Source organism: Perna viridis, chromosome 8 (genome assembly GCF_037379345.1).
Source record: "Perna viridis isolate PV_CMFRI_1.1 ecotype Kerala chromosome 8, ASM3737934v1, whole genome shotgun sequence".
Lineage (NCBI taxonomy): Eukaryota > Metazoa > Mollusca > Bivalvia > Mytilida > Mytilidae > Perna > Perna viridis.
This window is the reverse complement of record NC_142452.1, coordinates 24710402-24726641: the sequence shown is the minus strand read 5'-3', so window position 1 is coordinate 24726641 and position 16240 is coordinate 24710402. Positions and strand designations below refer to the sequence as shown.

Genomic DNA, 16240 nt, shown 5'->3' with positions numbered 1-16240 from the left:
TTGAAAATATGGACAAGACGTCATACAAGTTTGTTGAATGAAATTTCTTGTTCTGTGGATCTCTGAAGGTGGCTGACTTCATACAGGTACCTGTTAACCTTTAGAACAGTCCATGTGGGAGATTTTCTTCAATCGGTACAGTATCATGTGGCAAATTTCAACCAAAAACCTCCCACAAATCTTTCATTTTTTATATGGGAGATTTTAAATTTCTAGATTTTGTGGAAGTCTCCCCCTAATGTGCGAGGGTTAACAGGTATGCAGTTCATGTTGTCTGTAGTGTCCTTAATCTCAGAGTACTGTATTGTAAACTGTTCATTAATCTACATCCACCATCACCAAGAAGAAATATTTTTATTCAGGCAACATTATAATATTGTTTGTTTCTTTTTAATCTCCCTACCTAAAAGTTTTTGTCTCTTAGGTTGAAAAAGGCAATATATTACCACAGAAACATTAAAACAATAATTTCAAAGTTTCATTAATACATTTTTTCACTGACCACTCTCAGCAAATCTATTTGATGAATCACAGAGTATTAAGATACTTAGCAATTTATTTACTGAATAAAAAAGCAACAAAGGAAGAAATGATCATATTTTAAGCTTTGCCTAACCTGGTGCATTACAAGATCCTGATGAAATTGAAATGTCATCAATAGCAATATCTCCTAGGTAACCATTCCCACGTACTCCCTCAAAAACAATCTGAAAACAAACATTAATAGTGGATAAATACTAAGATAGTAATTGTTTAGATCCACTGGAAAGTTCAAAGTTCGTTCACAGGAGCATCAACAATGTCCTATAAAATATTGTAACATGAATGGCTCAAAGTTTTTCTATTGTAAGTGAAGTATAATGCAAATGGCCAATGCAGTTAGGATGTTATTGTTCAAACTTTGAAGGCAGACACACAGCTTGTACATATTATATGAAAACTTCTATATTCACGCTGGTCGAGACATCATATAACATCACAGCAGTGCATTTTGAACAAATTCAAATGTTTTAAGAGAACAAATAGCTCCATAACAAAGCCTGAAATTATATTAAAACTTTAACATGTGTAATGGCAATACTGACAAATCAAACAATGGCTTTGAATGTTAAATGAAACCCATATTCCTTTGTCAAGAAAGAATTGATGAAAGATTTATTAGGGCAACAAACTATAAAGTGGAAAGTGGCAAATTTAAAATGAGTACACAGTAAAAAAGAAATATGACTTTGATGAAATTTGAAAAAAAAAAGAAACAAGACTAACTATGAAGTTCGAAAAATTATACAAAAAGCTAACATACCTGGAAAGCAGAACTTGGGTTCAGACTGACAGACCCAACACGCCACAGATTGCCCTGATTAAAGTTTCTTTTCCAGATGGCTGTGCCTTCTTGGGTTGATCCAGCGCTAATCATGTATACATTTAAAGCACCAACATTTATACCAAACATGTGGTAGTAAAATTTGAGACACTGGGCACCAGTTAATGAGTATGGGGGTGAAATAAGATGTGTTGTTTGGTTTGGCATCATGGGAACTGATGATTCCATGTACATATAATGACCCTGCCTTGTTGCCAAGGTGTGGTCTGTTGAGGGGCCAGTTCCTTTGCTTGGTGTACCTCCCGCTTGTCTTTTCCATGGATATGTATCAGATCTATTGCCCTTATAACCACAAGTATCACTTTCAAAAGTACAGAGGTTTTGACTTTGTGAAGGAACTGAAAAATATTTTAAAAAAGTATTAGAGGTACATGTATTGCTCATATAACCACAAGTATCATTTCCATAAGTACAGATGTTCTAAGTTAGTGATCGAAAATTAATGAGATTTGAATTTATCAAACTTAATTCACAATAATGATACATATTTAAAAATATATAAATCTTTCTCAACAGTCTACATCATAAATTGTCCATTAATAAAAAAAAAAAAACATTGGTTATCTGTTCATGGTCATTTCGCCTACAATATACTAAGTTCATTCTATACTCGGCGTCACATAAATAACATACTGTTAAAATTTGAATAAAAATATTTTCTACGACTTTATTGACACCTACCGTTGTTTAAATTGTCTTAAATAATTTGCTCAATCGTTTAGCCAAACGGCTTCTCCCTAAACATTGAATCGTTAAATTCCGGTCAGATTTTAATTCTCTGTGCCAATATTTACATTGTAAAAAGTCGGCCATGTTTACAGTGATCGGGTTGCTAGGAGATGTTGTTTACATTTAAATGGTTTGTCCAAAAACCGAAGTACCAATAATGCATTTCGGTGTTATTTCGGATATCTCGGATTTATTTTACGCGAACAACGTACAATACCGAGTTGATCAAGCAGACGATTGTCACCGGAGTTCGACGGGAACTTACGAACTTCGTTTATAAACAAATCGTCCCGTTGAAACCAAAATGGCGGACATTAGTATGGGATTTTCCCGTAAGGATTTGTTACGCATGATTTAAGCTAATAAGCGACTTGTTTAGGGAGAAGCCTTTGGGCTAAACGAATGAGCAAATCATTTAAGACAATTTAAACGACGGTAGATGTCAATAAAGTCGTAGAAAATACTTTTATTCAAATTTTAACAGTATGTTATTTATGTGACGCCGAGTATAGTTTAATTTGCCAAAAAACACTTCATCTGTAAAGCATTTGATTAGGATTTCTTGTCTTTGCAAGCATAAAGAGAAGAAAGCTGGGTTTTCTTACACATTCTACATAGTTGTACAAGCCCCAAACTTAATATGAAGCTTCATCAAAATCCATCTAACAGTAAAAGTGAAGTAGCAATTATAAGATATAGGTGATTCTTTTACAACAACTAAATTTGTTTAGCAGGAATCCTTTTTCTTCAATTCCTGTCCGAGTTCAGTCACACTACTTACCAGAATTGCAGGCTCCCACAGAGAGTCTTACATCATCGATGGCAATATCCCCACGGTAACTTAGTCCACGAAGCGCTTCAATTATTACCTACAAGGTATATATTGGGAGTTAATACTCTTAAATGTAGCAACAACTATTGTTACCACTTATCTTAAAGGGTTGTAGTTGTGACGTTCTAATACTACATCAGTTTGCAAGTTATTGAAAAGCTTTGATAACTTGCTCAACATAAGTTTTAATAAATATCATACTCATATGTCATAGTATCTCTGGTCTGGTAATCACGTCATCTAACCCGTACCAGCTAACACTCTGTTACTTACACCATTTAAATTATCTTGTTTTTTTCCCCAAGAAATTCTGATAGCACTTTAATCCAAAAAAATAATAAACTCACCTGATATGGTCCATTTTGTTGAATCTGAAGTTTGGCTTGTTTCCACATATTTCCCTGAGTTCCGGAACGCTTCCACTTAGGTGTGGTAAGGGTTGGAAGCTGTCCAGGCTGTTGTACATAGACATTAAGAGCATTAATGTGGACACCATACATGTTGTACCAAAAGTTCAAACAGCGTATGGTAGTGTCACTAATGGTAGGGGAGATAATTCTAGCAGAGTCATTGACACGACGACTCCCGGAAGTTTCAATGTACACATACCATCCATTAGCTGAAAAATATTTGTATTACTCTAGAATACAGACAATTTTAATTGTAATGTGACAATCTAGTTCTAAATATAGGATGCATGTGTTTATGTAAGCACGTTAAATCCTTAGTAAGCTACATGCATTCTAAAAAAATATGGACTCAAGTCTTTATTCATTTTTTTCATGTGTAGATTCCCAAAACCTGGAAATAAAGTATGAAATTGGTATCTTGTTAATGAAAACTAATATTCGACTTGAAAGTAATTAAAACATGTAGATACCTCCCATTCTTCTTTGACACTTTGGCAGACATAATTATATCAAAATACATTAGTTAAACTTCAAAAGGACAGGCATATGCTATTCTTTTGATTTAAGCTCCATTTACAAAACTAGAAATACTGCGAGCAAGCTCACAAAGAGAATACCCCTGCTTCCAATGGACTTCAGTGTAAAAGGCTTGCTGGATTATCTCCTTTTGGCATCATCCAAAAGTAATAATATTCCTTCATACACATCTACACATGATACCAAACATTCCTAAAAATTTTCATCAAAATCCATTTGTGGTTTTTGGAGTAGTTGTGCTTACAAGGTTTTACCAAGTTATACCCTTAATTTGGATTGTTTCTCTTTGAAGTCCTCTGACAGTAAATATATTTCTTCATGCACTTCTACATATGATAACCAACCTTCCTATTAAATCACATCAAACCCAATACGTCTCTTAAACATCAAAAGGACAAGCATATGACATCCTTTTAATTTGAGCTCCACTAATTAAACGAAAATATTCCACAGTACAAAACCCATCATGTACCTGTTCCAGTAGTGTGATCAGTAGTGGGACCAGTAGCTGAGGTTCCAGTTGGTCCCTGGGCTCTTGTCCAATCAAATTGGTCAGTTTTGTCCTGTGACCATTGACATAATGGCTGGGCAGTGTTGTCAAAGTTACAATCATACTGTGTAGGTGCTGCAATAAGAAAATAATACAAACATTTCATCAGTTATATTTATATGAAGCAGTATATAACACTGCATATTTTTTAATATCAGGAATATTTTGTTTTCGAGTAAGGACTGACATCTCTCAGTATAAAGTGGATTAAAATATTTCTATATCAATGTACTGCCATATAGATGTTTAATTGGTGCTGTTAACAGTGAATATGGTACTTTTATATTCAGTATTTTGGCACTAAGGTCTATAATGCTAAATTCAGTGAACATTTCCTTTAAAAACATTTTAACATAATTGGTGAAATGTCCACATCAGAGTAGACTGATTGCAGAACCCCCCCCCCCCAAAAAAAAAAAAAAAGACAGGGCACTATATCCCTATTTACATTATTAAGGGTATACCAATTAAGTCTGAAGAAAAATATTAATGACAGTATGTTAACTTACCTGGAGTTGGTCCTTGGGTAGGTGATGGTGTGGTCATAGATGTTGTTTTTGTTTGGGTCAGGGGGTTAGCTTGGCTTGGTTGCACTAGAATAGACAGGCAAAGCAATTCATGACACATTAATTTTAAGAGACACTTAAAAATTGTGAAATTGAAACTGTTCAGTGGGTCTTGCTAAATAGCTCTTTTATTATTTCATGACACTTTCAGCTTATATTAACAATGATACCAGTTTTTTTCAAAACAACTATTTAATCTGTCATAATTGTTTGGCTGTAAGAAATATCTCATTAGACTGGTCAGTCTGTACAAATACATGTATAAGACAATACATGCCTGACCCCTTTTTTCTGTTTCTTTCAAGCCAAAACTTAAAGATTCTGTACAACCAAGGCTGTGGCCGACATTATTGTCATTTCCATGGCTAAGACCAAATGATAGATGTCACATGATTGACACTGATATATATCTAGGAGTTGAAACATATGATAAATAGAAAATAATATGGGTTATAGTGGGGAGTTGCCAAAAAAAAATATAATTTTCTTTATTCATTCTTTATAACTAAATTATTTATATCAATATTATATAAATATTTATAACATTTTTTTTTAATGTTTTAGTATGTATAAAGACGTACATGAGCATACATCAGCAGTAAATGAAACATCATCAATGGCAATGTCTCCCTGGTAGTTACTTCCCCTGATTCCTTCAATAATCACCTACAAAATGACGAGTTATTTCCCTTTGTAAAATACTACAAACATCAAAGTATCAAAAGCTGTTTATACACTGTAATACTTAAACCAATCTCATTTTATTCTATTATGTAATTCATAATATGTCATACATTACATATTATTATACCTTACATAATAAAGGATTAATTCTATCCAAAATTGTCAACCTCACTGAGGGTATTCCCCTCATGCTAAAGCTCTCAGGGAAATAACCCTAATTCGGGTTGACAATTTTGGACATTCACCTCCTAAGAGGGCCCTAATTGTATAATATGATTTTTAGATATTCTAAGAATAAAACTCTAATATACTTTACTCATTATCACCTCTAACTACAGACATGACCTAGCAGATATACACTTCATTCATATTAAGGTATGCATAGATATCAATCTGTGCTAAATATGGTATAAATGAACAGAAAATATGGAAAAAATGCTTTAAAAAATCACAATCCATGAATGAGTACATCACAAGCCATGTATCCAAGCTCCAAACAGTGTCTGACATTTGAAACTCACTTAATACACAGCACCCAGCCTTTCAAAATATGCAAGACTCTTCACAAGTCAGGAAAAAGTTTATATGTCATTTTCTGATTGGCAAAAAATACTTGATTTGAACAATGCCCAATTAGGCATTAGAAAGAAAGAAAACAACTCCCTACCTCTCTGGGGATCTTGCCATGTATTGTAAATGTATCATACATTGTTAACGAAGGGAATATAAACTATGACTGAGAACTACATGAACACTACTTACATTGTAAGGGGTTTTGGATGGAACATTGACCTGTGCAGAGTACCATGTGTTACTCTGGTTACCACTTAATGACCAAACAGTCTGGTTAGTAGTAGCAGTCTTCACAATGACATTAAGAGAGCCAATTCCTCTTCCGAGCATGTGATACCAGAAGTGAAGACATCGTCTGGTAGTTGGATTGAACCTTGGACTTTGGAGCCATGCATTGTCTCCTTGATTCCTAGGTGCACTTGATTCAATGAATGCATAATGACCTTAATAAAGAAAACAAATATTTATCAGAACTTTACCAGGGCCAAATCTAAGAAGACCTTAATAAAGAAAACAAACGTTTATCAGAACTTTACCAGGGCCAAGTCTAAAAAGACTTTAAATATTTTGACTTTACCAGGGCCAAATCCAAATAGACCTTAAATATTTTGACTTTACCAGGGCCAAATCCAAAAAGACCTTAATAAAGAAAACAATCGTTTATCAGAACTTTACCACGGCCAAATTTAAAAAGACCTTAATAAAGAAAACAATTGTTTATCAGAACTTTACCACGGCCAAATCTAAAAAGACCTTAATAAAGAAAACAATCGTTTATCAGAACTTTACCACGGCCAAATTTAAAAAGACCTTAATAAAGAAAACAATCGTTTATCAGAACTTTACCACGGCCAAATCTAAAAAGACCTTAAATATTTTGATTTTTTCATTGTCCCATTTAAAAGTGATAAATGACAAAGTAAAACAGTAACACTAATGTTTCTGTTGTTTTAAATAGATAAATAAGACTTAAAGAGTTTCTGAAAGGCCAAGTGTGAATCTTTATAAGCATAAGAGGTTTGCACACTGAGGTATGTTGTTCTATCAGCAATTAAAAAGATCTCCATATTTTTGGAGTAAAACCACCTTCAATTTTTTTTCATGGACAAGTATATATACTTGAAAAAAAAATCAAATCCAGCCAACTTATGGTATCCTGTTAATGGCTATCAACATACCATTTCCTGATCCATCGCTGAGGGTGTGGTCACTAGTGGGACCAGTGTATTGAGATGATGTTCTTCCTCTTCCAACTAGCCAATCAAATGTATCCCCTTGTATGTTTGTCCAATCACAGAAGGTGTTCTTTTCAAAATCACAGTTTCCTGATGTAAGAAATAAATCATGCATATTCACCTAATTAAATGTTATATTGTGTTATTTGATACTATAAACAAATAAAATAAATTTTCAGATAACAAGACTTTTTAGAAGCAAAACAAGTGTTTTGTAATGAGCAGGAACAGTTTACCCTTCCCAAGCACCTGAGTTCTCACAGAATTTTAGTGAGTATATACCCATGTGCTTTTCTCTGCTTATCTTTTTAGTTTCATTGGGTAATGACACTTAATTGATCTTTACTTTCCTTTTGGTGTTCCAACACCTGGAAGACATTTGAAGAGACTCTCCCATAAAATCAATGAAAAATTTAGAATCTCCCACATAAATATGTCAGATTTGTGGGAGGTTTTTTTTTTAAAATTACTATTTTTTCCTGTGAAAAATACTAAATATTGATTTTTTTACTGAAAAATTTGCTTCTTCGTAAAAGAGATTAACAGCACGGTTTAGGCTACAGATTTTTCCTTGTTTGTACCTTTTGTTTTGCTACTCTTAAAGTTATTTAAAAAAACACTAATGTTCTCCTAATCAAATGTACATGTAAATAGAGTGAAAATATCAAAACCATAATGAGTCAAATTATACCTGGCAGATTACAGCCGCCACTTGAAATTGTAACATCATCAATAGCAATGTCACTGTCGTACCCTGATCCCACAATGCCTTCAAACATCAGAGTGTAATTAGATTGGGCCTGTACTGTGGCAGATCCCAGAATCCATTTGTTTCCTTGGTTACCAGACTTTGTAAAGATTCTCTGAGTAGCAGTGCTCTGTTTTAGGTAGATATTAAAAGTGCCCATTCTGTTACCAAACATGTGATAGTAAAATGACAGACATGAGCCAGCTGTACTTGGATAGGAAGGACTAAGTAATACAGCTTTTTGTCCTGGGCGTCTAGGGGCACTGGCCTCTATGTACATGTAATGCCCTGAAAATAAACATAGAAAGAACTCAATGTTAAGTCATAGGATAAAAGAACAGTGTTCCAATGTCCCCCACAGGGAAAAAAAAGTGTGGAAAAATTTAAATTCATTGAAATTTTCTAAGTCCAAGGCCCATAACTTTCATAAAAATCAATCAATGGTAACCAAGGTCGAACTTACTCTGTAACTTCTCATAGTAAGACTACAAACAAAATAAAAATTATTTAGTAAAAGCATTACAAAAAAAAGTGTGGAAAACTGTAAATTCACAGAAATTTTTTAAGTCAAGAGCCATAACTTCCGTAAAGATCATTCAATCATTCATTTATTGCTTTCTTTTACCTCTGTATGTTCCGTAGGTGTGATCAGCGGTGGGACCAGTTCCTCTACTTCCTGTTCGTCCAACTGACCTTGTCCAATCAAACTGATCTGTCTTACTCTGTGAATAACCACATATCTTGTTGTTCTCAAAGTTACATTTACTGGCCACTGAAAAGATAAGATAATGAATTCAAAGCAATTTGCCAAACACAATTTTACAAAAAGAGAACTAACCAAAGTTACAAAAAACAAATATTTAAAATGATCGATTAAAACAGAAATATGTTCATATACAAATTAATTTTCAATCTTCAATCAGCATAAAATTAATTCAACTATCTATCATAACTTACCAGATGATCCCGTACAAGGTGAAAATGAGTATGAGATGTCGTCTAATCCAATATCACCTTGATAACTGGTACCCCTAACTCCTTCAAATACCATCTGGAAAGGAGTTGTACTGGCTACATTGACTTGTGCTCTGTTCCACTGATTCCCAAGAGTTCCAGTATGAGTCCAAATAGGGGAACCTTTTAACAAAAACAGAATTATTAATAAGTTAAAAAAAAAAAGGGGTATTACACTTTTTTAATATTCAAGAAAAGAAATAAAGTTTTAATTATGTGTAATGGCAGAGCACGATTAAACCCACAAAATTACACCAAGGATCAAACCATACACCACACAGTGAGGAGTGAGCAACAAACAGATTCAGATTTTGAGACGCATTTCCCCATACCCCTGAATTGGGAGTCTATTATCTGACTTAGCTTACCAAGTGAGCCTTTATTTCTGAAAAAGCTTACCAAGTCAGCATTTATTTCTGACAAAGATTACCAAATGAGCTTACCAAGTGAGCCTTTGTATCTGATATAGAGGTTAAGAGTCTGGATGTGAGCTCCATACATATGGTACCAGAAAGTGACACATCCTCCACCAGTTTGGGAGTAGATGGTGGGAGAGACTATTCTGGCTGTGTCATTTGGACGCCTTGGTGAGGAACTTTCTATGTAGATGTAATGACCAGTAGCTAAAAAGAAAAGACAAATTCGATGAGGAAAAATTTAAAGTAAAATACAAAAGGGAAAAAAACAACGACAAAATCTGAAATCTGGCAAAACATAAGCTGTAAATGTAAAACATAATACTATCAGAAAGAAATCTTATCCTGCGGATATTATTTCATATTATTATATAGATAGCAGTGCTTTATCGAATGTTCCCAATGAAATAAATTTCGATAATTCACACTGTGAAATAAATATCGGTAATTTCACTCTTGGACTCTCTGCCGACAAAACGTCACAACTTTCAAATCAGTCTGCCATTCACAAAATTTGAAATTTATGTTGAAAATAGCAACGAATAATGGAGGAAATCTATATAATAAATATGATAATCAATTGGTTATCATGAATAACTGAAATATGATCACTCGTGCCAAGAACACAGTAATATTTAACTCCTGCACAGAACAAGTTCTGCATACTCTTTAAATCTTGGCATTCTTCAGCACTCGCAATCATATTTTGGTTATTCACTCGTTCCAATTAATTATCCTATTATTAATTGTTTTTCCAGAGAATATTATTTGACTAACCTAACTTGTTTCCACTGCTTGATTTGTAATATTACTATCAGTTATCAGCTGATTATATTCAGTACATGATTTCATACTTTTAAAATATTATCCAGAACATGGTTCACATACGGTGAACATAGTTCATACTCCTCATAAAAACCCATGTCTCAGTTCTTTTACGCAATTAACACCCAAAGGGAAATGAATGTAAGTATCAGTCTATATAAAAAACAGACAGGAGGTGATTCATGCATGTCAAAAACCCACCAAATTCAGTTTAATTTCTTAATCAGAAACAGTTCCTGATCACATAACCAGTCTCAGTTTTTCATTTTGTGGTTGCACTTTTGAGATAAAAATTATATAGATTGTACATAAAATTGGAACTTTGCAAGAGTTATCATTCTTGATTTTGTTTGATTTGGTTGATTTTAGTGGGAGATAAATGTAAAATTTTTTCATAAGTGCAGATCTAAATACAGAAATAAATATTGCTATGTAAATACAAAGCATATGTAGATTGAAAAAGCATCATTTGTTTGATTGGTTTTTCTACACCATGAATCACTTTACTATTTGAATTGTCTGAATTTTATGTGGACTGGTACTTAAAAATTAAATATAACTATCTCTATGAGTACTACATGTATTAATAAATTTGGTTGGATTTGAAATAGAACTAATTCTACAGTTCACTCAGACATAAATTTTGTGCTTAAGCTTCACAGTCTCAGATAAGAAGTAAAGATTCTTCAGGATTTTACTGCAACTGAGTTGGATTAAATCTTTGTTAAAAAAAAACCATCCCTTTGATTCTGGGTAATTGCACTTACATGATACTATGGAAAGAAAATAAAAGAGGGAAATGTAATTCAAACCTGTATTTTTCAGGGGGCAGAAGGGAAGATTATGGTCTTATTTCAATTTTCTTTAAGGGAGTGGAGTTCAGTCAGTCAACACATTAGATAATTACCATTATTGTATGTATGGTCATTAGTTGGACCAGTTTTCCCTGATCCTGTAGGGCCACTAGCTAGTGTCCAATCAAAAATATCTGATTTATCCTGGGTCCATCGACAGATTCCACCAGTCTCAAACTTACAGTCATAAGGAGTGGCAATTCCAGGGGTTGTTATTGGGGTGGTGCCTGTAGGAGGGGGTGTTGGATTGTAAACTGATGCCCCAGGTGGAATGGCTGAAAAACAAAAAAGAATCTTACTTATTTATTCAATTAAGCCTCCAACCTACCTACGTAAAGCTTATACAATTTTAATACAGTAAAATTCAAGGTCAGCTCTTGTCTAAACAGGCAAATTCGACACTGAAGGAGAACATAATAATATGACAAATTCCCTAACCACAATTTCTGAATAAAATTTAGAATTTAGAAAAATCTTCAAGAAAAGAGCTATTTTCAGTGAACTTATCTCTATTCATTAAATATTTCAGGAAAAAGGTGTTTAGAGGAAAAAAATGAAGCATTGCGTCAGCAGATCAATATTAAAAGAAAATCATCAAAAAAGGAGTTTCTGTTTATCTTATTCTTTTTCTCATAGTTTTGTAGAGTTTTAAAATTACAATACACTACCATGTTCCCCTTAAACTGATATTGAAAAAGGCCTACATACTTGTGCATGAACTAGGTGTCAGTGTGATGTCATCAACAGCTATATCTCCACGGTAACCATTTCCTCTTACAGCTTCAATTATCAGCTGAAAAAAAAAATGTAGGTTTTCATTTATCTTTCTTTCTAATTTATTTGAGTTATTTGAAGATAAATCAAATCAGAAGCAATTTAGTTTGTTAAAACAGAAGCTATGGAAGAATCCAGCCTAATAGGGTGAGATTTACTTTAAAACTTTGAATTTTGCAGGAAAGCTTCTCATGTATATCATACTTTATCTTAAAGTCTGTTCATTGTTTTCAACCAATAGTTCACATTGACATTACAATATAAAAATTATCTACTCACAGTGAAAGGACTGTTGCTTGAGTAAGTGGCACGGGCTTGATGCCATGATTGACCTTTGTCCCCTGTATAACTCCAGACCTTGACATTTGACCCATTTTGAGGTTGTACAAATACATTCAGTGTGCCAGTATCAGCCCCATACATGTTAAACCAGAAGTTAATACATCTTGCTGTTGTTGGGTTGAAGAGCTGACTTGAAAGTTGTGCTCGGTCATTTGGACGTCGTGGACTTGATGACTCAATGAATATATATTGTCCTAGTAAAACATGAATAAAAAAGTTGAAAAGGACTCAACTATGAGTCAGTTGTATTAAATCATTGAGATTTAACACATTGTATTTGAATAATATTCATTCATTCGCTAATATGTAACATCAATGACAAATGATTCACTAATATTCAAGTCATGTTACATTGATGACAAATGATTCAATATTATTCAAGTCATGTCACATTGCTGACAAATGTTTCACTATTATTCAAGTCATGTCACATCGATGACAAATGATTCACTATTATTCAAGTCATGTCACAATGATGAGAAGTGATTCACTATTATTTAAGTCATATAACGTCAATGATGAGTGAACTCTGGGAAATGAAAGCGAAAAAACATTCCAAGAGAGAGGAAAATGATAAGGCAGACGGCTACTAGAAATGAACTGAAGTGTTAAAAGGGACAAAAATGGAATATTAGAATTTATTTTGCCCATTGCACATGAATTGTCTTACTTATTCATTATCTTGTCCACTGCTCTTGATAGGTCTTTAAAATCCTTACCTTGCCCATTGCCCTTAGTATGGTCAGCACTTGGTCCTGTCAGACCACTGGATGTTGTGCCTTTACCCAGAATCCAATCAAAATTGTCTCCAGCATGAACATTTCTCCATGAACACAATCCACTCTCAAAGTCACAGTTTCCTATAACAGCAAAAAATATAAGTTTGTAAAGATTTTAAACCCAAACTTTTTTGATAATATTTATTGTTATAACTTAATGGTATTAGTTAGTATTTTTATTTATTTTCTTTATCAATTTCAGCTGTCTCTGAATTTATTGACTGTTTTAAATCAAGATTTCTTTTAATACTTTAATTGTATGGGTTTTACATGAAGTATGAACCTTACCTATAACAATACTTAACTTCCAGTTGATTGATATCCAGTTGGAAGAAAATTGTAGGTGAAAAACGGCTCTACACCTCTCCCCCCCCCTCCAAAATGATGTTGCTGCCTTGCTGCCATATTTATTTCATACTCAAAATGATAATATAGATTCAAAACAATAATATAGCATTTTTTTTTATCCACGGCAAACAATTATAAACTAAACCCTGAATAAGCCAGCAACCAGTCCCTACTAAATTAATAAATCTATAAGTCCCAAATGTGCTGACAACGTATGAAGATTTCTCTAACACAATGACCTTCAAGGCCATTTTGCTTACCTGTGCCACCACAAGGTCCTGGTATTGTACTAATATCATCAAGACCAATGTCACCATGGTAACCATTTCCACGGATTCCTTCAAACACAACCTAGAAAGACAAATGGAACAATATGGTAAAAAATATGGGCTTAGCATTAAAAAACAATATTATGGAGGAGTTTTGGGGACAAACAAACAGAAATCTGAAGAGGAAATGTTTAATTTGCAGGGCATAAAAGTTCTTACATTGAAAGGTTGTGAGCCTTGTATAGTTGTCTGCCCTTTTATCCATCTGTTGCCCTGGTTCAAGGACTTGGTCCATATTGCCACCTGTGGCAGGACACCGCCTGTCATCTGGTAGACATTTAAGGTATTGACCTCTGCCCCGTACATGTGGTAGTAGAACTGTAGACAAGTTGGTTGAGTGAAGGTCACCTGAGGACTAATTAACCTGGCCTTGTCACCTCTGACCCTTGGAGAACTGGTCTCAATGTAAACATATTTTCCTGCAATGAACGAGATCATAGTTATGGGGCTAATTCAATTACTAATGATTAAATTTTGATCTATTGTTAACAAATTTATTTATTTTAGTGGATAGTAACTTTAACATTTCAGGATTCAACTTTGCTGTTACCAAATTACACAACTGTCCAACATGTATCTACTATGAAGGGACTTGTTTGTTTCCAATCATTTTTAAACCACAATTTCTGCTTGATCACAGAATTAGTAAAAATAAATGGCTAACAAGATATGTTAGTTTTATAAATGCATGAATAAATTCCATTGTTTTCTGTATAAAAATGTTTAAATTAAAATAACAAACAAAGAAATAAATTTGAACTTTAATCTAAAGTGCTAAACACAAAGAGTAAAAAATGTTATGGTGCATACCAGCTGATGTTCCTAAAGTGTGATCAAACTGTGGACCAGTATTTGAGGAACCAGTATTTCCACTTTTCTGTGTCCAATCAAATGTGTCATTCTTATCTTGGGTCCAGCCCACACAGAGAGAAGCTCCTTCAAAGTTACAGGCCAAAGAACCAGCTGTTCCTAGAAAAAAAATGATTAAAATAAAATTTAATTTGACCCTAAAAGGCAAATAAATACTGAACTTAAACATTATATCTCAATTACCTTTAAAAATTAGTGAAATTTAATGAAAATGCAAGCATAAAATCATCATTCCCATCCTCTTCATGATAAAAATACTATGAAAGTACTTTAATTTGTGGATTACGGAAGAAGCACAAATTCATGGAATCTTGAATTCGTGGTTTTGACGTGTTTTCAGTATACACATCAATGGAAATCTCCTTTTTTAAAAAATTTCGTGGTTTGACCTACCCATGAAAACCATGAAAATTAGTGCCCCAAGAACAATAGGACTTTCACAGTATTGATATCAAACATTTCAAATGCTAAAATAAAGTATGATATATCGGAAAATCAAGCAAAAGAAAATAATCCAAATGTCTGGATGCCCCCTCAATTACCTGATGGACAAGTTCCAGTTATCAACTTAATATCATCAATGGCAACATCACCATGGTAACTTCTTCCCACCAATCCTTCAAACACAATCTGGTACTGAATGGATTGACCTTGAATCTGAATTTGACCCTGTTTCCATTTGTTACCCTGTGTTCCTTGTCTGCTCCATAGAGCATTACCATAACTGCTGCCAGACTTCTAAAAATATCACAACATTTCATCAAAACCTTGTAAAATCAGTAAGGTACTCACAGTATATTTTTAGGGTGTATGTTACAAAATCAAAATTTGTAAAGCTAACGACCACTAATTGTCATGTTGATCTGATAAGCTAGGATTACAAGTAATTTTTTATTTGGAAAAAACAAGAAAAACAAAAAAAACACGTATCTTTTTTAACATAAATTTATCTATTGATATCTTCAGTTGAATTCATGTTATATTCAGTTACTATAGTTACTCCCTATTGACCATGTTAACACTAGCCTAGCTATTGGTCAATAATTTATAGTATGAGCTACAACATCATAAAAATTCCCATTCCCCTTTTTAGGCGAGCAAAAATTGAAATTTTGCAAAAGAAAGTAACATATAATGGGTACCTCCCATTGGGAGTTCTTTGCAATTAAGACCAAATTATTTCCCATGTATCTAATACATCTCATTGTATGATCAGAATGCTAGATTTTGCATCTGAAGTTTAAAAAAAAAAATTCAGTTAGAGAGAGGGGTGTGCACCCAAATTCATCCCACGAACATGTAGTTGGCATAGTAAAATAAAAACAGTTCAAATTATAATTTTTCCAATAACCCTTTGGAAAGTCTACCACATAAAAATCTTTTGACTCTGACTTATATTGTACTAATCTTGTAGGTAACACTCAGTATGGTGATATTTGGG

The 16240-nt window shown here is 33.5% G+C and overlaps 1 protein-coding gene across 1 annotated transcript in view; it reads right to left on the bottom strand.

Annotated features, from left to right (window-relative positions):
- The window catches only part of LOC148609942 (uncharacterized), a 153547-nt gene that overhangs the window by 67796 nt on the left and 69511 nt on the right, over positions 1-16240 (bottom strand). The window contains exons 81-101 of the mRNA XM_088541550.1: positions 15342-15537; positions 14740-14898; positions 14089-14348; positions 13861-13951; positions 13193-13333; positions 12411-12667; positions 12066-12150; positions 11411-11632; positions 9706-9885; positions 9206-9385; positions 8874-9020; positions 8192-8536; positions 7444-7590; positions 6455-6708; positions 5590-5674; positions 4952-5035; positions 4365-4517; positions 3293-3564; positions 2895-2982; positions 1304-1722; positions 617-707 (exon numbers count right to left, since the gene is read on the bottom strand). Of these exons, the coding sequence (XP_088397676.1) occupies positions 617-707; positions 1304-1722; positions 2895-2982; positions 3293-3564; positions 4365-4517; positions 4952-5035; positions 5590-5674; positions 6455-6708; positions 7444-7590; positions 8192-8536; positions 8874-9020; positions 9206-9385; positions 9706-9885; positions 11411-11632; positions 12066-12150; positions 12411-12667; positions 13193-13333; positions 13861-13951; positions 14089-14348; positions 14740-14898; positions 15342-15537 (3856 nt within the window). The remainder of the gene's footprint in view (positions 1-616; positions 708-1303; positions 1723-2894; positions 2983-3292; positions 3565-4364; positions 4518-4951; positions 5036-5589; positions 5675-6454; positions 6709-7443; positions 7591-8191; positions 8537-8873; positions 9021-9205; positions 9386-9705; positions 9886-11410; positions 11633-12065; positions 12151-12410; positions 12668-13192; positions 13334-13860; positions 13952-14088; positions 14349-14739; positions 14899-15341; positions 15538-16240) is intronic.